Genomic DNA, 21899 nt, shown 5'->3' on the forward strand with positions numbered 1-21899 from the left:
TCGGTATGGTTTTTCCTCTCTCTTTTTTTATTTTATTTTATATATACATAAAATGAGGTTGATGCTGGTGAATTTTTTGTTTTGAAATGGTAAAGTGCATGCTACTCCCTAAAATAAAATATGAGGTTACCCTAAAATTTTAGGATTTATATTTTATATCCTAAAGTTATATTTCATTTGTATTAGTAATGTCTTCATTCATACTTCCTACATGTCACATGAGTTTTTCATGCGTGTTTAATTCTTTCAATAAAATAATGTCAAGTCATTTTTTTCATGCTACGTTATTTTTAATTATTTAAAAAAAAAATTGATACGACAATATTTCAAATCTATAATGCATACTCTATGATAATTGGTCATTATTATCAGGCTAATGCATCAATTAACTTTTTGTTTAGGTGGGGATTGTATAATATTCTACTCCTTGTTCATGAGATGTTTTTGAACACCCATGGACCAATAGTTTGGCAGATGAAGCTTGAGACTTCCCGATTTATGGCTTGTTTTTCAAATCCATTGAATGGGGGTGTACATATGTTAGGTCGGGTTGAGAACTTCCCAACTTAACCCAATCCATCACATATGTAAAAACTAACTTGACCTACCTCACATGGATCGAGTTGGGTTGGTAGGTTGTGCATACATATTTTATGTCTTGTAAAAGATTTTTTTTTTTTTTTTTTTGAGAAGGTTGTAAAAGAATTGAATCTTCATTAATTATCTAAACTTTTTTTTTTTTCAACAAATTAGTACAATTCATATAATATGCTTAAAATCTTAAAGTCATCAAAACTAATTCTCGAAAATAGCAAAATAAAGTTATATTCACAACCCAACCTAGCCTATCATATGTATAGAAACTGACTTGACCAAACCCACATGGATCAAGTTGCGTCAATAAATTGTGCATGCATGTTTTATGTCTTATAAAAAAAGTGGGTTTTCATTAGTTATCTAAACACTTTTTTCAATATATATTATTACGATTCATATAATATGCTTAAAGTTTGAAAGTCATCAAAACTGAATCTCGAAATAGCAAAATTAATCAAACTAAAAAATATATAAATAACAGTAATAAAAAAAATTTATATAGATAGTGGGTCAGTTGGATCAAATGGATTTAAAAAAAAACTATCAATGTGAACCGATTCAAGACTCAAAACAAAATTCAAACACAACCTACAAAAATAAATCTGAATCCTTAGCATTGATTTGAGTTGAGTTTAGTCGATTTTGTTGGGTTGGTTGGTTTGATGCACACTCCTACTTGAACTCATCACCTCATAGATGTCTCATAAGCAACACACTGGTGTATCATGTATGTCATATGTAGCGCATCGGCCTTTGGATGTCTATGACCGTCAAATGATGGTATAGGGAGAGTGCTGTGGACAAATAATATTAATAAGTGGGCTGTTAGGGTTATATACTTATATAATACGTGGGCCAGCTTACCTTTAAACCTTTCGGCTAATAAGAGTGCTAAGCTTGAAAAGAAGATTCTTGATGGGTTTTGGTTACATAAGGATAAGGATGTGGATACGAGGATTTGTTTGATTAGAATATCTCATAATTAGGATTCAGGAGACCTGAGTAAGCAATTGAACCAAAAGTTAGCAAATTTTTCAGTTTAAGCAAGCAAATTGAGCATAACATTGCTAACTTTTCAGTTTAAGCAAGCAAATTGAGCATAACATTCCAAACCGTAAACTCCCTACTTTCTACTTGTTTGCTTATTTCCCTATGTTTTCTAAACCCAACACCCCCCTCGAGAAATTATTAGGTCTACTAGAAAGATTGCAAACATAGTCCTTTCTGACCTCCAAACCAAGAAAATGTTGTTATTTATGCAAATGTGACAGTACTTGGTAATTTTTTATTTTTTATTTCTTGTGCTAATTAGGAAACTCACTCACATATTTACATAAATGACATCGTCTTATTGGTTGGGAGAACCACATCAACATTACTCCTAGTAGACCTAATAATTTCTTCCCCCACTCCTCCACAAAAAATAAAATAGTAATAATAATTAATTAATTAAAGAAATTTTGAGCAACCAAACAGAATACAACACCGCAAAAAGCTCAAAACTCTCAATACCTGTATGACTCTCTCTCTCTCTCTCTCTCTCTCTCTCGTAAAAAGGAAATCACAATTAACTAAACTGAAACAGAGAATTTAGGACAAAGTCTGGGGTAATACAAGCCATTAACATCAGAAAGAAGAGCAAATTCTAGGTCCATAGGCAGATTATGGAATAGCTTAAACTCTTGAGCTTGGTTAGTGATCATCCTAGCTAGGGTGTCCGCACATCTATTAGCTTCCTAGTAGTAGTGGTTGATGCAAATCTGATGGAATTGAGCAATCAAGTGCCTGCAGTCATCTACAAGTGGGGAGTTTGCTTCGCTTGAGTTATCAGTCCTTGCAAGAATATTAACAACAGCCTTGGCATCTAACTCGACTTCAACTAATAATAAGCTCTTTTGTAGACACACATTCAGACCATCTCTTAAAGCCCAAATCTCAGCTATGAAGCTTGACGATTTCCCGATTTTTCTAGCAAATTCGATCACCCAATTGCGATCCTCATCCCGGACTAAACCCTCACACCTAGTGATCCCGAGGTTCCCTAGAGCAGAGCCGTCAATGTTGAGCTTCACCCACCCACTAGTAGGTTTTTCCCACTTAATGAATTTGGTGGTCATTCTAGGAGCATTTCTAGGAGACAGAGTACAGTGAAAAAACTCCGAGGATTTACTCAATATTTCGAGGATCAAACTATGATGGGCTGATTTATTTTGAAACACCAACAAGTTCCTTTTTAACCAAATAGACCAAATGGTGAACAGGAAAACAAACTTCCAAGGGGGTTGATTAGGAGAGTAGGGGTAATTAAACATACCGTTATTTGCCAGCCAGTCCTCCAAGTCACTAACAAAGAATCTATCACCAAGCCTATCTCTCCCTAGCTGAAACCAAATAGCTTTAATTACCTAGCAATCCCTTAAAAGCATGCATAATTGTTTTTGGCTATTGGAGACAAAGAGGGCAAGTGATATCCAAACAGATTCCTCTAGAAGCTAAGCAAGCTTTTACTCCTAAGCTCTTGTGATAGCACTTCCAAAGAAAAACTTGAATCTGAGGAAGGATATTAAGCTTCCATATCCACTGCCCTTTAAAAGCCTGGGTGTTCTCATTACCTAAGGCTATCCTATAAGCGCTTTTAAGATCAAAATTGCCGTTGTAGGATCTGGCCCATGCTAATGTGTCTTGGCTTCTTGCCGCAATAGTATACGGAGTTGCTTGTATTCCACCTACAATATCTTAGGGCAATTGAATCGAAATACTTGACCAATTCCAACCTTCTGCTGAAATGGCTTCTTTAACTTTCCTGTTAGACTCCTCCAACAAAAAAGGGCCATGAATTAGCTTTCTTAAAGGGCCTAAGCTTGTCCACTTATCAAACCAGAAGTTCAGGTTACTATCCCTCCCAATGTTCCAGATAATACCTTTTTGAAAGGTGTCATTCCTTTTTTTCATAGCTGCCCAAACCCGAGAACAGGGGAACTTATCACCATTTCTAGACCTCAACCTTTGAGGCGAGCAATATTTCATCCTTAATACAGTAGCCCACAGAGCACTAGCCTTAGTATGGAAATGCCAATTAAGCTTAGCCGCTAAAGCTATGTTTCTCCCTTTAGCTTACTAAAGCCCCAAACCTCCTTCTTTTTTTGGCCTTGTCACCTTATCCCATCCTACCTAGTGTATCTTCTTATCAAAATCCGAGGAACCCCAAAAGAAGTTCCTATTAACTCTGTCTATGCTGTCAAGAACTTTACCAGGGAGATACGCATATTGCATAGTATATGATGGGATCGTTGACGAAGAAGACTGTATCAGCATTGTTCTCCCAGCCATAGATAGAAGATTTGCATTTCAACCTGACAATTTTTGTTTCACACGGTCCAACACAAAATTAAAATCCCGACTGGAAGATCCCGGGTGTTTAATGGGAATTCCAAGATATTTTCCAATGGTGGAAGTGGACTAGAAGCCAAGAATGTCACTGAAAGTTTCTCTAAGATCACTGTCTACATTAAGAGAGAAATAGACCGAAGACTTAACTTCACTCACCGTTTGACCCGATTTGCAACAAAAAGCATCCAACACACCTTTAATTGTGGAGCAATTAATCTGATCAGCTTTGGCAAAAAGCACTAAATCATCAACAAACATTAAATGCGAGAAAGCTAGTCCACTTTTGGAAGATCTCACCGACTTCCACAGGTTTTCACTACATTTCTCCTCAATGAGCTATCCTAAATAATCCATGCAAATGATGAAGAGGTAAGGCAAGAACAGATCACCTTGCCTAATTCCTCTGGAAGGGTACAATGGTTGAAGGCACCCTCCATTGAAAAGGATGGAAGTAGACACTGACGAGACAGAGCTCATGATAAGATCAACCAAACTACACAGGGTGTTAATTCTAATAAGCATTTCCCTTATAAAACTCCACTCTAACTTATCATAGGCCTTCTCAAGATCAATCTTTATTGCCATGTATCCCTCTTTACCCTTGGAGCAGCTAATAGTGTGACTAATTTCCTAAGCTATAATGGCATTATCAATGCCTCACCTTCCTAGAACAAATGTTGTTTGCAACGGACTAAATACTGAACTTAGGAAGGGTCTCAACCTTGCCACAATGATCTTTGTAACAATTTTATACACTGTATTACATAAACTTATCAATCTAAAGTTGCTGAGAGTCTCAGGACCTTGGATCTTAGGAATAAGCGCTATATGGGTCCTGTTCAGGTAATCAGGTATTTTTCTTTTAGGGAAATTTTTTTTCACTTCTTTGATAACTGACTCACCTACAATCAACCAAAAGCGCTGGTAAAATCCTGCATGGAGGCTGTCCAGACTTGGTGCCTTATAAGCTTTCATGGACCAAATACCATCTTTGATCTCTTCTATAGTTACTTCATGATCCATAATATCTCGAACAGTATCAGAGAACCTGGCCTGCCAACGACAACTAAAGGAAGGGACCCTAAGAGATACTTCTTGAGATGAGGTGTAAATCTCACTAAATCCTCTTTTCACAGACTCCAATAACCTACTGCTCCTCATTTAACCAATCACCCACTGAGTTTTTAATGGTTGTGATCTTATTGCGCTTCCTTCTAACAAGGGTAGACATGTGGAAAAAAGGCGTGTTGCGATCACCTTGGATCGACCAATTAACTCGAGATTTAAGTGCCCACAACTCCCCTTCCTGGCTGAGAACATTATCAAGTTCTAATAGAAGATTTTTCTCCAAATCCATAAGAGATGCCAATGGGGTAATGGCCATAGCTCTTTGGATGCCATTGAGCCTGGCCATTAACCTCTTTTTCTTAGCAAACACATTACCAAAATGGGATTTGTTCCAAACCTTCGCATCCCTGGTGAATCTCCTAATGGCCTCAGATAACTCAGTGGTATGACTCCAGGCACCCGAAACAACCCGAGGAAAGGTAACATCAAAAAGCCAAAAACTTTGGAACTAAAAAGGTCACTCTAAATAGAGTGAGTCTTTGGCACTAGATTCAAGAAGTACTGGGCAATGATCTGAATGGCACCGAGTGAGATGCATGACTCTAGCTTCCAGAAACAGATTCCACCACTCCGAATTAACGAAGACCCTATCTATGCGCTCTTGAGTGAGATCACTAATGCCTCTTTTGTTCGTCCAAGTAAACCTTAGTCCTAAAAACGCCAGATCAACCATGTTGCATTTGTCTAGGCACTCCTTGAACAGCAAAGATTTATTAATACTTACAGTCCTCCCTCCAAACTTATTTTCATTAATAAGAGGTTCATTAAAACCTCCAGCCAACACCCAAGGCAAATTATTAAGCTCAGAAATTGTAGCAAGGTTCTTCCATAAAATGCACATTTCCTCAAATCTAAGACTAGCATACACAATAGAAAAAAGCCAATTCAGATCAAAAGGTCTAACCTTAACCAGCACATGAATTTCCTACTCTGTCTTTGCAAGCAGGGACACCTCCACAATATCCAAATTCCACAATAACCACAATCCTCCATAAAGGCCTCTGGTCTCTGTGCAAATGGCTTCATCAAAAGGGAGCCTCCCTATAATTTCTTTAGCTTTGTCGCCACCAACCTTGGTCTCCATTATTACCATAATAGCTGGATGATGGATATTTACAAGATCACGAACATGACTCTAAAAATTGGGCTTCAAAGTGCCCCTACTATTCCAGATGATGATATTCATTACTAAATACAGGAAAGGAGATGCACCAACCTCACTAAGAGGTACAACTGCCCCCACCTCCATCGAACACCATATGAATTTCTTCATTCTGATCCTTGACCTCAAGATCATACCCGGTTCCATAGCCCCTACCTTCTGCCTGCTCAAATTCTTCCATAGGCTGTAATTCCCCTTCGTTTGATCCCCCAACTAGGTTCTGAATACCTTGGACTTACTTATCAACACTGCCTTTAGTCGGACTGATTTGCTTCTCCAAATCCTTATGGCAATCTAAGGAAATAGGGCAATTTGAGGAACACCCATTCCTACTTTCCTTTTCCACTTTATTAGGTACATCACCTTTGGTGGCAAACTCCATCTCGAGTTGAACTGAGCATGAAAATCATAATTTAGGATTGAAGGAAGTTTTATGATCAGTGGTTTGGAAAAATGAAATCTGGGATTTAGACTAAAAAGGCTAGTGCTTCCCATCCTTAGAATGTTCTCGACTAGATTAGGAATTCCCTTCCTCAGGTCATAAAACTTCTTCCCTTTTACCAAAGGCCCAGGCAAAGAATTCCTTGAGGTTGCTCCCTTTGATCTAGATGGCCCAGCTTGGCCCAAAGGTTTTTTGGAAATACTTGTCTTGCATACCTCCCTCTAGATTTCGTTGCCGTATGCGTATCAATCCTTAAGACAGTCCCAATCGCTTGCCCAATCTGTTTTAAAACTTCAATTTCATAATATTCAATAGGAAGACGATTTAATCTTACCTAGACCGCTACTGAAACTACATTGGATAAATCAGTTCTAAAGTTAGGCTCCCATGGTCTAATAAATAAGAAATGGTCACCTATGAACCACAGGCCTTTCCTTAGCACATAGTCATGCTCTTTTTTTAAAGAAAAGTGAGTTAAGAAATACCACTCCTCCAAATCAACACAGTCCATCTTCCCTACTGGTTTCCACATAGATAAAAGCTTCGAATGGAGATAGTTGAACCCTACCTTACGCCCAAATACCTTCACAATGAGAGCTTTACTCCATGGGGCTCTAATACGCTGCTTGGTGGTACTGGAAAGCTTCACAGCTGCCACCCTTCCCAAAGGTTAGCCATTTCATCATCGGACTCAATGTCGGAGTCCAATGCCTCAAAGAAGTCAAAAGCCTGAGTATAAGAGCCAGGAATATCCCCCATAAGCTTTTCTTTGAATGACAAAACCTGATGGCCTTGAAGACCTTGAGAAGAGCTAGGCTCCTTCTCTGGATCATACCCATTATTGAAACTCACATGGTGGAGATCTTTAATCTTTTTGTTGCTTCGGACAAGTTCTGCTTCCTCTTCACAAGAGAGAGGATGGGCATTCATCACGAGAGAGCTCACCAATATTGGAACGTTTCTTACAACATTTACACTTCACTAGTTCATTCCTAAGCTCTCTCTCTCTCTCTCTCTCTCTCTCTCTCAAATCTTATGTACACCCTTAGGTGTAGTTAATTAGATTCAACAACTACTCTCTCTTACATAGTACACACACTTTTTTTGCATTTGATTTTTGAGTAATGTTAGAAATACAGCTCAATTCAGACCCAAATCCACACTTAGCTTATGTAAACTCTTAATTATATTTCTGCCTTTTCAGGTACATGTGGTAGACCCATGTAAAAATGTTAAAATCCAATTAAAAGTTAACATATAAACTGTATGTGAATTTGGGTGTGGATTAAGGTGTGTCCTTAATATTACTCATGATGAGTTTCTTATTTTAGTTATTTTTTGTTTAGTTTCCAAGAGATTAATTGAAGAAGAAGAATTGACAACTTAATTATATATATTTGTACTAATTTATTTCTCAAAAATTTAATTTGGTTGTCTTCGCATTTACATATATGGATTAAAATTTGAATAATCTGTGTTGTATATTGCAAGATTTTCTCTTTGTTTGACTTCTGTCGTATTGATCTATTTTTTCATATACATAATTTCCAATTGGGCTAATTTCACTCTTTGCCCAAAAGCCCATCAAAATCACCGGCCCAACAATCATACGACGCATCCTCTGACCAAAAACCCTAGCTTTCATATAACTAAAACCTGGTACCAAACCAAACCTCTTGCTCTTCTTGCTTTGCTTTGCTCACCATGTTGAAAGTAAAAACTCCGAGAAATCATAGGGTTAGGCGTGAGCTCGAGAAGCGAGCTCCCAAGCTCGTCGAGAATGGGAAGAAGACGCTGATACTTCACGGTACAAAGACCAGTGGTGTTTTGAACGAGGTTTTGAAAGAAATATACCATTTGAAGAAAGGAAAAGCCGTCAAGTTCAGCCGCAAGAACGAGAACATCAAGCCTTTTGAAAACGGTGGCGAGACCTCTTTGGAATTCTTCTCTATGAAAACCGATTGTAGCATTTTCGTGGTAAGAGCTTAGTTTTTGAATATTTGTTATGTGGCCATTTATTATTTTCTCGCAAAACCGATTGTAGCATAAGATTTTCATCTTTCTAGCTTTGTTTTTTTTAATATTTGTTATGTGGGAATTTTTTAATACTGGGTATTGATCAATTGCTTTAATTTTTTTTTTTTTTTTGGTGGTAAAAATAGAATTTTAGGAGCATTCTATGCTGTTTTGGATTTGTTTACATTTGATTTTGACTTTTGAGATTCCGTTTGCAAGTTTGTGTTGGTGAATTTGTTCCTATGCGAGGTCACTGGTCTTGTATATTTTGGGATTTTAAGTATGTGGTTGGGTTTGAATAGTTGGTCACTGAGGATTGAGATAGTGTTACGAGGCATTTTTACTTGAAATTTTTTGATCGGTTTATAGAAAGATTTAAGCTTATAACTGTACAAATCATTGGTGATTTATACATGCACCTTGCCAGTCTTGAATGTACACAACTTCGCTCTTCATTTGTTATGTGTTAATAAGTGCTTTTTGAGCTAGACTTCATTGACTATAGAAAAAGTGAAAAACTGAATTTTAATGCACATATACTAATCACATGATTCACATGAAAGACTCTGTAACCCGAGTCATAATGTGCTTAAATGCATACCTCAAGATGCTGGATGTAGTGAAAAAGGGTTAACATTGTCTTTTGTTTTATTTTAAATGTGATCAGCAAATGTATGTACAGAAAATGACTGTTTTTCTATAGTTTAGTTTGGAGTGGGATATTGTGCTGTAAGAGAGAGTATTTCTATGTTGAAATTGCTGGTGTGTTGTTTAACATGGAGAGCTAAAACTGGTGGAGTCAAGTGTGTCCTTTTCTGTCATCGATTGAATTTGTTTATCGTACCCCATTAACAGCCTTGCATTTAAAGTGATGTGTTTATATTGGCAGTTTTGAGCTGTGTGATTCACCTCTGTTTTGGTTGACAGTGTGAAGCTTTTGTGTTTGTTAAATGGAGATATTGAAGTATCTATGTGCTTTTTTCTTGTAGAACCTTTTATTTTCCCTCTATTGATCCTTAGTAATTCAGAATGAAATCATATGGAATTTCACCCTCTCCCTCTTTAAAAGCTGCCCATTGCGCCTATCAAAATAAGAAGTCCAATGTTGAAATGCTATAATGGTTATTTTTGCTTCTGTTGATCAATTTCTTGTATTGTTACTGCAGCATCTTTTTTGATGTATCTAATCTCTGGTGACTTGCAGTATGGTTCTCACTCAAAGAAGCGGCCCGATAATCTTGTTATAGGTAGAACTTATGACCACCACATCTATGATCTCGTGGAGGTTGGGGTTGAAAATTTCAAACCAATGGAGTCATTCAAATACGATAAGAAATTAGCTCCACTGATTGGATCAAAACCTATGATTGCTTTTGTTGGAGAGGGATTTGAGAATGTAGAGGAGCTCAAACATTTTAAAGAAGTTTTGCTTGATCTTTTGCGGGGAGAGGTGCATTTTTCTGCCACCCTTGTAGTTTGCACATCTATAATTTATGAACTAAGCATATTAATAAAAGCATGGGTTTGATACATGCAGGTTGTGGAGAATTTAAATCTTGTTGGGTTAGACCGTGTGTATGTCTGTACAGCTATATCTTCAAATAGGGTATTTCTTTCTCACTGTGGACTGCGGCTAAAAAAGTCTGGCACAAAAGTACCGAGGATGGAATTGGTAGAGGTTGGCCCCTCCATGGATCTGGTAGTTCGTCGACATCGTCTTCCTAATGACAGCCTTAAGAAAGCAGCCATGAAAACAGCCAGGGACCAGCCTAAGAAGAAGGTTGACTAAACTACTCTCATAAACCTTTCTTATTTCGTTTTCTAGGAAGAAAAAAGTAACATGTTTGTATTGTGGTCCGTTTTTGGCAGGTGAAAAATGTTGGTGATGATGCAGTAGAGGGCAAGATTGGAAAGATATACATTCCAGATCAGAAGGTAAGTGGAAAATTTATTCATTTAGCAGTGTTATTGCATCAACTATCAGATACTTAACTAGTTCAGAAGTGAAATGTGAGACTGTCAGAGATTGTGTAGTTCAGAGAAGTTAGCAGCACTTGATAGCCACTGTCTTGTTCTCCTCTCTAATCTCTTCTCATTTGGAAAGATTTGGGTAATTTGTGTGAGAGACAGCTTCTTTCTACCCTTGGCTGCATGAGCAAAACTTTTATTTTCTAAAGTATATACTCCATTATGTGTAAATTCTGCACTAGATTACTTAAATTAAGATCCTCATATGTATTACTACAATTTGGTAATTATTTGTTGTACTGTTCATATAATTTTTTCCCCCTTTTGCCATTTAGGTTGGTGAAATGGCTGTAATTGACAAATCCAAAGGTGTGAAGAGAGAGCGCCGTGAAGCTAAGTTGAAAAAAGGTGATCACGAGCATGTGTCAAAAAAGCAGAAAGAAGATTCAACATAGAGCTCCTGCAGCTGTAGCTTTGCATTTTGGCCAATGTTCTTTTTGATTGAGAGGGTGTCCAAGGGTGAAGCAGATATAAGGGGCATGAGATATCTCTCCTTCCATTGTTTCTTAGCTTATTTTCTTTTGTTGTCTATTTTGGTATTTAATCTAGGATGCTCTATACCGCTTATTTGTATTTTTTTCCCCCTACCAAATCTAAATTATATTATAAGCGATGAAACGGAAATATAGGTAATGGTGGCCTACATGGCATAATTACAATTTTGTATTTTACTTGGTCCAGGTGCCGGATAAAGCTTTGATGCCAAGCATGCCTTAGCTGCTAAATGTGGCTTCACAAGTGGAGTTCATAACTTTGTGTTTTATTTTTGTTTTATCTCTTTGATAGGACTCTCTGTTTTAATTTGTTTCTCATAATGTTTATGTTATAATTTTCCTTCTTAAAAAGCCCGACCCACCCAATCTTTTGTTCCGTATTCATCCTTATTTCGCTGTGGTCAAAATTTTATGCCCTCATTTTGGAGTCTTTTTGCTGAATATTGGAAAAAATCAAAAGTTTGTTTGTGATATGGGAATTGTTCAAAGTTATTTGGCAAAACAGGAAATAAGCAAATTTTGGCAATGATGTTGCCAAAATTCTATGAAAAAGTACGAGAGAGGAGAGAGAGAGAAAGTTGAATTTCGGTAATTACATCATCGAAATTCTTGTCCAAAACCCAAAGTTGCCCAGATGAATAGAGGAGTGCCCAAAGGAGGAGTGGCCGGGAGGAAAAAAGTAATTGTGGCAACCAAGTTGCCAAAATTGTTGGGGAGGAGAGAGAGAAAATTTAATGGGAATTGTGGCAGCTAAGTTGTTGAAATGAGAGTAGAGAAAAAAAAATTATGGCAATTGAGTTGCCGAAATTCGAGAAAAGTGGAGAGAAACCAAAAAAAAAAAATTGTGAAAATGAAGTTGTCGAATATTGAAGGAGAAAAAAAAAATTTATGACAATGGAGTTGCCGAAAATTGAAGGAGAGAGAAAGATAGGCAATTAGGTTTCTGCAATGTAAAAAAAATATTTTACCAAAATCTATGCAAAACAGTTACATAGATTCTTATTCTTAAAAACAAAAAGAAATATATAGATTTTTATTCCTTCCGTATAAAACCTACTATGCATAGCATGGATATCACACCACATAGATAGGTGCCAATGATTTTTTTGACTGAAACAGTTTGGTGATTCTGAAAAAAAAAAATTTGTGCCAAATGTGTATGTCATGTAATTTCATTTCAACTTCATTTCATCCTGTAAAAGTAATAATTATATGTCCTAGCTGTGCATTGTTACTTCTATGGTCTTTTTTTGTCTTTTTATTTCTCCTCACCGTTATCAAATGCAACATCAGTTTTTGCATCTCCTCATAAAAGATGTTAACATTTCACTTATTATTTCACTTACTTCTAATTGTTCATTGTTTTATACTTTTATCACTTTTCTGCTTTGCTTTATTGTGCACAACTTAGGATTGTTAGTTTTGGGTTAATGTGAGTTTTTTGCTTTACTTTATTAATTTACAACACTAGAAACTAACAGATTTATTATTATTGTATAAATATATGCTTTGTAAATATTAGAAGCTAATACATTTTAAACATTATTTATTGTTATATTAGAGTTAATATTGTTTGTATGACTATAAAAATGATTATGAATTTTTTTTTTTTTTTTTTTTTTTTTTTTTTTTTTTTTTTTTTTTTTTTTTTTTTTTTTTACAATGTATAAGCACATCAATCATCTTTTTCTTTCATAATTTCCCTCTTCGGCATGCATGAATAGGTTCTGCAACATATTCACGTATTAGCACAAAATAAGGAATCTTTATATGGCAAAGAATAAGAATAATTTTTATTACATAGATCTTTAGTAAAAGTTGTTCAAACCTGATTGACCAACTGTCCTCTCCTCCAATTTCGGCAACTTTGTTGCCACAAATCAATTTTCTCTCTCTCCTCTTTCCTCCAATTTCGGCAACTCCATTGCCACAATTCTTTTTTTTTTTCTCCTTCAATTTTCAGCAACTGCCACAACAATTCCTATTAATTTTTTTGCTCTTCTTTTCCCCTACAATTTCGGCAGCTCCACAATTCTTTTTTTTTTTTTTTTTTCTCTCCTCCAATTTTTGGCAACTCCATTGCACAATCTTTTTTTTTTCTCCCCCAATTTTCAGCAACTTCATTGCCACGAATCAATCTTTTCTCTCTTTTTTTTTTTTTTTTTTTTTTTTTTTTTTTTTTTTTTTTTTTTTTCTCTCTACTCCAATTTGGGCAACTTGACTAAACTACTCTCATAAACCTTTCTTATTTCGTTTTCTAGGAAGAAAAAAGTAACATGTTTGTATTGTGGTCCGTTTTTGGCAGGTGAAAAATGTTGGTGATGATGCAGTAGAGGGCAAGATTGGAAAGATATACATTCCAGATCAGAAGGTAAGTGGAAAAATTTATTCATTTAGTAGTGTTATTGCATCAGCTATCAGATACTTAACTAGTTCAGAAGTGAAATGTGAGACTGTTAGAGATTGTGTAGTTTAGAGAAGTTAGCTGCACTTGATAGCCACTGTCTTGTTCTCCTCTCTAATCTCTTCTCATTTGGAAAGATTTGGGTAATTTGTGGGAGAGACAGCTTCTTTCCACCCTTGGCTGCATGAGCAAAACTTTTATTTTCTAAAGTATATACTCCATTATGTGTTGTAAGGACTCGATTTGTAACGAACCGTAACAGTGTTGGGTTCGCACGTAAAAAGACCCAAACAATATCATTTGTAGAGCGTGGGTTTGAAAGGCTAGGTCTCAGTCACCAGACGGTAGGTTTTTCGTGGTGTTCATACATGGTTTAAATCGTGTTCGCCTTGGGAGTCTTTCTCCTGGAGGTGGGCTGGGAGACTCTGATTTTTGGCCATTTTTCCCAGCCAGCCTTTCTGGATTGCTTATTTTTCCTTTTATACTAGCCTGGGTTCCTTATCCTTCGTCCACGTGTAGGATCGACATTCCAAGACTGATACTTGTCCTATCAGCTCATACCCAGAGTGGTTGGGGGTGGTTGTAAAAGCTGGAGAGTATGGCTTTGTCAGGTGCAGAGTATTAAATGGCGGTAAGGGCAGCTTTCCCTGATTGTTAAACTATCCAGGGTGTCCTTCCCTATTGACATAGATATTTTTAGATTTTTTCCAGACTGTTTCTGTTCCGTTTTTGTCCTTCCTTCCAGGGGGACCTTGGACATGCCGAGGACTGATTCGTCCTCGGCTGTGTCCCAAGACTATTTTGTACTTGTATTACCTATCCTGGGCTATAACCCTCCTCGGCTCGGGCCTTGGGCTCCAATGAATAAATGGGCCAGGGCCTCAAATCATTGGACCCCATAATAGCCCCTCAAAACCCTGCTGTCCGACCTCTTGGTTGGAGAGGAGGGTTTTGGTGATACTAAGCCTTTATCACGACTCGTTTAACTCTATCCTTCATTAATGTTGGTGTCTCTTCATCTACCCAGGAAACATTCCGAGCTACGAGACATTCCTTTTGAATTCATTCATGATGCGTTCCTGCCGTTTGATTATCCAAAACGCGCCTTTAATAATTTCCCTTTACGAGGCCATTTAAATTCGACGGTTATTGTCGGTATGGGGAAGTGGAACGGGTATTTTCTCGTTTACAGATTTTCTTGGAAATCTGGACGGATTAAATACCTTCCGTTCTGCCCTTCATATAAGAAGGAAGGCAAGAGGTTATTTCTCTTGTAAAGAGACCTTTTTAATCCTTCTGAAATCTGAAACCCTTAGCTTCCTCCAAAGTTTACATTATCCGCTAGTTGCATTTTAACTTGTGATACATTCGAGATAGGAGTAAGTAATGAAGGAACCATACCCTTCCCAGAAATACCATGTTCTTGTGAAGCTCAAAATGGCTCGGTCAAGGCAGGGATGGCAGAGACTCAAGATCCTTCTTACCCCCCTTTCAGCCAAAATCCGAAGCAGGGGCTCGTCGCGTCAAACTTTTGGCGCGACTGAGCTGGGATCACCCATTATTAGTACCAGCCGCTCTCTTACGAGCATAGCTAACATGGTACTAGCGTGTTAGGAGTCAGGACTGACGCAGGGACAAAGTATCCCTACTTCTTCTTCTCTTTCTTCACTGGTGCCTCCTTTTGCCTCTCTTTCTTCTTCTTTCCTCCTTCTTTCTCTTCTTCTCCTCCTTCTTTCTCTTCATCTCCTCCTTCTTCTTCTGAAGAAAGTCCTCCTCTCAATATGGGCACTACTGGAGCAGAGTTTGGAAGGACTTCGTAGACGAGCTTAAAAAGACATCTGACTGTTTATTTGTTATATTGTTGTTGTTGTTGTTGTTTTTTTTTTTTTTTTTTTTTTTTTTTGTAATCCACCTTCTGTATAGGCTTGTTTAAGCCCTTCTTTGTACGTTGTAATACCTCTTTATATTAATAAAAGTCGTTATTGCTTCATTTCACATGTTCTATCTCTTTATTTCTGAAATGGTTACATCGTGAATAGACATACTATCTTGTGAATTCTTTTTATTTTTACACTTTGACCGATGCCTAGGACCGAAACCCCCACTAATAAAAGGAGCTTGCTCCGTGCTTATCGAAGTTGGTCGGCGTAAGAATGCTGATTTGAACAAATGATAATTTAAGGCAGAAATCCTTACCAGGAAAAAGAAAAGTATTTTATGATGGGTTTATTTAGAGTTATCTAGCGCAATAATGCCGACCCGAGAAAACGATACTTAGGGCCGAAAATCCTTACTAAAGATAAAAAATACTATTATAAACGTATTGGAGGTATTGTATACAAAAAGACCGACCTGAAAAATGGGTGGTATGCCCCAAACTTAAACGAGGTGATGGCAAGATGCCTGATGCCGTGTAGGAAATAATCACCCGAGGATACCCACAATGAACAGCACTTGTAGGTTGGTGAATAATAAGGCGTTTTGCCATCTTCCTAATGACTTTCGTAGCCTTAACCTTTTTCTGGTGTTTGGTCCGAGGATTGAGTAATTTAAAATTCTCCTTGAGTAGTTGGTTTCCCTATAGGTTTGAGTCCGAGGATCATGCAATACCTTGGTTCTGTCCAAAACTTGATAGATATTAATAAGTAGTTGGTTTCCCTATAGGTTTGAGTCCGAGGACCATGCAATACCTTGGTTCTGTCCAAAACTTGATTTTGATAAGTAATTGGTTTCCCCATAGGCTTGAGTCCGAGGACCATGCAATACCTTGATTCTGTCCAAAACTTGATAGATATTAATAAGTAGTTGGTTTCCCCATAGGTTTGAGTCCGAGGACCATGCAATACCTTGATTCTGTCCAAAACTTAATTTTGATAAGTAGTTGGTTTCCCCATAGGCTTGAGTTCGAGGACCATGCAATACCTTGGTTCTGTCAAAAACTTGATTTTGATAAGTAGTTGGTTTCCCCATAGGTTTGAGTCCGAAAACCATGCAACACCTTGATTCTGTCTAAAACTTGATTTTGATAAGTAGTTGGTTTCCCCATAAGCTTGAGTCCGAGGACCATACAATACCTTGATTCTGTCCAAAACTTGATTTTGATAAGTAGTTGGTTTCCCCATAGGTTTGAGCCCGAGGACCATGCAATACCTTGGTTCTGTCCAAAACTTGATTTTGATAAGTAGTTGGTTTCCCCATAGGTTTGAGTCCGAGGACCATGCAACACCTTGGTTCTGTCCAAAACTTGATTTTGATAAGTAGTTGGTTTCCCCATAGGCTTGAGTCCGAGGACCATGCAACACCTTGATTCTGTCCAAAACTTGATTTTGATAAGTAGTTGGTTTCCCCACAGGTTTGAGTCTGAGGACCATGCAATACCTTGGTTCTGTCCAAAACTTGATTTTGATAAGTAGTTGGTTTCCCCATAGGTTTGAGTCTGAGGACCATGCAATACCTTGGTTCTGTCCAAAACTTGATTTTGATATTAATAAGTAGTTGGTTTCCCCATAGGTTTGAGTCTAAGGACCATGCAATACCTTGGTTCTATCCAAAACTTGATTTTGATATTGATAAGTAGTTGGGGAAACTAATCCCTCGGCTATGGCGTGAAACCTTGGTTTTGGGGGAATTAGTTCCTCGGCCAAGCCCCTAGAAACATCTATGCAGCTGACGCTTCAAAGCGTAGCCCCTAGCAAAGAAACATAGCCCCTAGTGGAACTTTTACGCTAGAACACTACAATCGGTTATTGAATATGAGAAAGGGACTCTCTCGACCTATCGCCCGTGTCAACACACAAGCCTTCCCCACAGACGGCGCCAATTGTAAGAACTCGATTTGTAACGAACCGTAATAGTGTTGGGTTCGCACATAAAAAGGCCCAAACAATATCATTTGTAGAGCGTGGGTTTGAAAGGCTAGGCCTCAATCACCAGACAGTAGGTTTTTCGTGGTGTTTATACATGGTTTAAATCGTTTTCGCCTTGGGAGTCTTTCTCCTGGAGGCGGGCTGGGAGGCTCTGATTTTTGGTCATTTTTCCCAGCCAGCCTTTCTGGATTGCTTATTTTTCCTTTTATACTAGCCTGGGTTCCTTATCCTTCGTCCACGTGTAGGATCGACATTCCAAGACTGATACTTGTCCCATCAGCCCATACCTAGAGTGGTTGGGGGTGGTTGTAAAAGCTGGAGAGTATGGCTCTGTCAGGTGCAGAGTATGAAATGGCGGTAAGGGCAGCTTTCTCTGATCGTTAAATTATCTAGGGTGTCCTTCCCTATTGACATAGATATTTTTAGATTTTTTTCCAGACTGTTTCTGTTCCATTTTTGTCCTTCCTTCCAGGGGGACCTCGGACATGCCGAGGACTATTTTGTACTTGTATTACCTATCCTGGGCTATAACCCTCCTCGGCTCGGGTCTTGGGCTCCAATGAATAAATGGGCCAGGGCCTCAAATCATTGGACCCCACATGTGTAAATTCTACACTAGATTACTTAAATTAAGATCCTCATATGTATTACTACAATTTGGTAATTATTTGTTGTACTGTTCATATAATTTTTTCCCCCTTTTGCCATTTAGGTTGGTGAAATGGCTGTAATTGACAAATCCAAAGGTGTGAAGAGAGAGCGTTGAAAAATGGATCACGGGCATGTGTCAAAAAAGCAGAAAGAAGATTCAACATAGAGCTCCTGCAGCTGTAGCTTTGCATTTTGGCCAATGTTCTTTTTGATTGAGAGGGTGTCCAAGGGTGAAGCAGATATAAGGGGCATGAGATATCTCTCCTTCCATTGTTTCTTAGCTTATTTTCTTTTGTTGTCTATTTTGGTATTTAATCTAGGATGCTTTATACCGCTTATTTGTATTTTTTTCCCCCTACCAAATCTAAATTATATTATAATCGATGAAACGGAAAAATAGGTAATGGTGGCCTACATGGCATAATTACAATTTTGTACTTTACTTGGTCCAGGTGCCGGATAAAGCTTTGATGCCAAGCATGTCTTAGCTGCTAAATGTGGCTTCACAAGTGGAGTTCATAACTGTGTGTATTATTTTTGGTTTATCTTTTGGATAGGACTGTTTTAATTTGTTTCTCATAATGTTGACGTCTTATAATTTTCCTTCTTAAAAGCCCGACACACCCAATCTTTTGTACTGTATTCATCAAAATTTTATGCCCTCATTTTGGATTCTTTTTGCTGAATATTGGAAAAAATCAAGTTTATTTGTAATATAGGTATTGTTCAAAGTTATTTGACAAAATAGGAAATAAACAAATTTCGGTAACAGTGTTGCCGAAATTCTAAGAAAAAGTATGAGAGAAGAGAGAAATAATGAGATGGAGGGAGAGAGAGAAAATTGAATTTCAGGAATTACATCATCGGAATTCCTGTTCAAAATCCAAAGTTGCCCAGATGATTAAAGGAGTGCTCGAAGGAGGAGTGGCCGAGAGGAAAAAAGTAATTGTGACAACCAAGTTGCCAAAATTGTTGGGGAGGAGAGAGAAAAAATTTAATAGGAATTGTGATAGCCAAGTTGTCGAAGTTGGAGTAGAGAAAAAAAAAAATTGTGGCAATGAAGTTGCCGAAAATTGAAGGAGAAAAAAATTTTGTGGCAATGGAATTGTCGAAAATTAGAGAGAGAGAGAGCGAGAGAGGCGATTAGGTTTCTGCAGTGTAAAAAAAGAAAATTACCAAAATCTATGCAAAACAGTTACATAGATTCTTATTCTAAAAAACAAAAAGAAATACATAGATTTTTATTCCTTCCGAATAAAACCTACTATGCATAGCCTGGATATCACACCACATAGATAGGTGCCCGTGATTTTTTTGACTGAAACAAATTTGGTGCTTCTGAAAAAAATTTGTGCCAAATGTCTATTTCATGTAATTTCATTTCAACTTCATTTCATCCGGTAAAAGTAGTAATTATATGTCCTAGTTGTGCATTGTCACTTCTATGGTCTTTTTTTTGTCTTTTTATTTCTCCTCACTATTATAAAAGGCAGCATCGGTTTTTGCATCTCCTCACAGAAAGTGTTAACATATCATGTATTATTTCACTTACTTCTGATTGTTCATTACTTTATCATTCTTTTACTTTGCTTTATTGTGCACAACTTAGGATGGTAAGTGTTGGATTAATGTGAGTTTTTTTGCTTTGCTTTATTAATTTACAACACTAGAAACTAACAGATTTATTATTATTATATAAATATATGCTTTGTAAATATTAGAAGCTAATACATTGTAAATATTATGCATTGTTATATTAGAGTTGATATTGTTTGCATGACTATGATAATGATTATGATTATTCTTGTTTTTTTTTTTTTTTTTAGTGTATAAGAACATCAATCCTCTTTTTCTTCCATAATTTTCTCTCTTCGGCATGCATGAATAGGTTCTGCAACATTATTAGCATAGAATAAGAATCTTTATATGGCAAAGAATAAGAATAATTTTTATTACATGCATCTCTAGTAAAAGTTGTTCAAACCTGATTGACCAACTGTCCTCTCCTCCAATTTTGGCAACTCCGTTGCCACAAATCAATTTTTCCTCTCTCCTCTTTCCTCCAATTTCTGCAACTCTATTGCCACATTTTTTTTTTCTACTTCAATTTTCGGCAACTGCCACAACAATTCCTATTAATTTTTTTGCTCTTCTTTTCCCCTACAATTTCTCCAACTCCACAATTCTTTTTTTTTCTCTCTTCCATTTTTCAGCAACTCCATTGCCACAAAAAATTTTTTTTTCTCTTCCAATTTTCGGCAACTTCATTGCCACAAATCAATTTTTTTTTTCTCTCTTCTTTTCTCCAATTTCGGCAACTCCATTGCAACAATTTTTTTTTTCTCTACTCTAATTTCGGCAACTTGGCTACCACAATTCCCATTAAATTTTTTCTCTCTCCTCCCCTACAATTTCAGCAACTTGGTTGCCACAATTGCTTTTTCCCTCTCGGCCACTCCTCCTTCGGGCACTCCTCTAATCATCTAGGCAGCTTTGGATTTTGGGCAGAAATTTCAGTGATGTAGTTACCAAAATTCAATTTTCTCTCTCTCCCTCGATCACATTATTTCTCTCTCCTCTCTCATGCTTTTTCTTAGAATTTCAGCAATACCGTTACCGAAATTTGATTCTTTCCTCATTTTGCCAAATAACTTTAAAAAGTACCCATATCACAAATAAACTTGTTTTTTGCAATATTCAGCCAAAAGACTCCTCATTTTGTATATTGATGTGGAGGGTGCATGTATATTACCCATGTTAAGCTATGAGTGACTTTAAGTCCAAAGATTGTTATGCTAAATGTTTGGGCTAATAAGCCATGTTGAAAGGATGCGGATTTGCATGTTTTATCTGTCAATATAGGACATGAAATTGTAAACTAACTCAAGCCATATTAGTGTTTAGTTGGTTTTTTCTTTTTCTTTTTTCCCCAGTGAGGAAGGGAATTGAACTTAGTTTTTTTTCTCATTAGTAGATTTGGACAACGCTATGGATTTAGAAGACTCTTGGCATTTTACAATAGCATTAATCTACAAGACTCTTGACACTTTACTTTGATAGAATTTTGTTTGATCGTGCACTCCACTTTAATTTCTATTTTAATCTATATTTATATAAATATATATATATATATATATATATCTCTCTAAAAGCTAAAGCGTAGTCCGAATGGACTGAAGTGGATACAAATGGATCAAATTGACAGAATAAGATCAAATGGGAACAAGGTGGACTGAAATGGACCAAATAGGATTTAAAGGGACCAAATAAAAACGAATAGATAGATTAGGACCAAAGTGGACATGTTGGACCGAATAGGGACAAATAGGACCGAAGTGAACTAAATAGGACCAATGTCAACTGAATATGACCAGAGTGGACAGAATAGACCAAATATGACCAAAATGGACCAAATAGAACCAAAGTAGACCGAAGAGGACAAAATAGACCGAATAGAACTTTTGAATATTTATTATTTTACTGCATTTTTAGGGCTCATATTTCTAATTTCTAATCTCTTTTTTATTTGTATTTTTTTACTCAAAATTAAAAAAGTTTAGCCTAAATATAATAAAATTTCATACTTTTCTACCCAAAAATTAAGAAAAATAAATTGAATTTTTGAGCTAAACTTAAAAAGGCAACCTATATAAAGAATCAATTAAGACCCAATTAGTCCAAAATGGACCGAAATTGAACGAGTGGACCAAATTAGATTGAA

At 36.9% G+C, this 21899-nt stretch overlaps 1 protein-coding gene across 1 annotated transcript; it reads left to right on the forward strand.

Annotated features, from left to right (window-relative positions):
• Positions 1–8368: 8368 nt before the first annotated feature.
• Positions 8369–11514, forward strand: LOC115954144 (ribosome production factor 2 homolog). Its single transcript, XM_031072046.1, has 5 exons — positions 8369–8696; positions 9940–10185; positions 10273–10515; positions 10605–10670; positions 11039–11514. Exons 1-5 carry the CDS (start codon positions 8424–8426, stop codon positions 11156–11158), a joined length of 948 nt encoding a protein of 315 aa, XP_030927906.1. The 5' UTR covers positions 8369–8423; the 3' UTR covers positions 11159–11514.
• The last annotated feature ends 10385 nt before the right edge of the window (positions 11515–21899 follow it).

Source organism: Quercus lobata, chromosome 7 (assembly GCF_001633185.2).
Source record: "Quercus lobata isolate SW786 chromosome 7, ValleyOak3.0 Primary Assembly, whole genome shotgun sequence".
Taxonomy (NCBI): domain Eukaryota; kingdom Viridiplantae; phylum Streptophyta; class Magnoliopsida; order Fagales; family Fagaceae; genus Quercus; species Quercus lobata.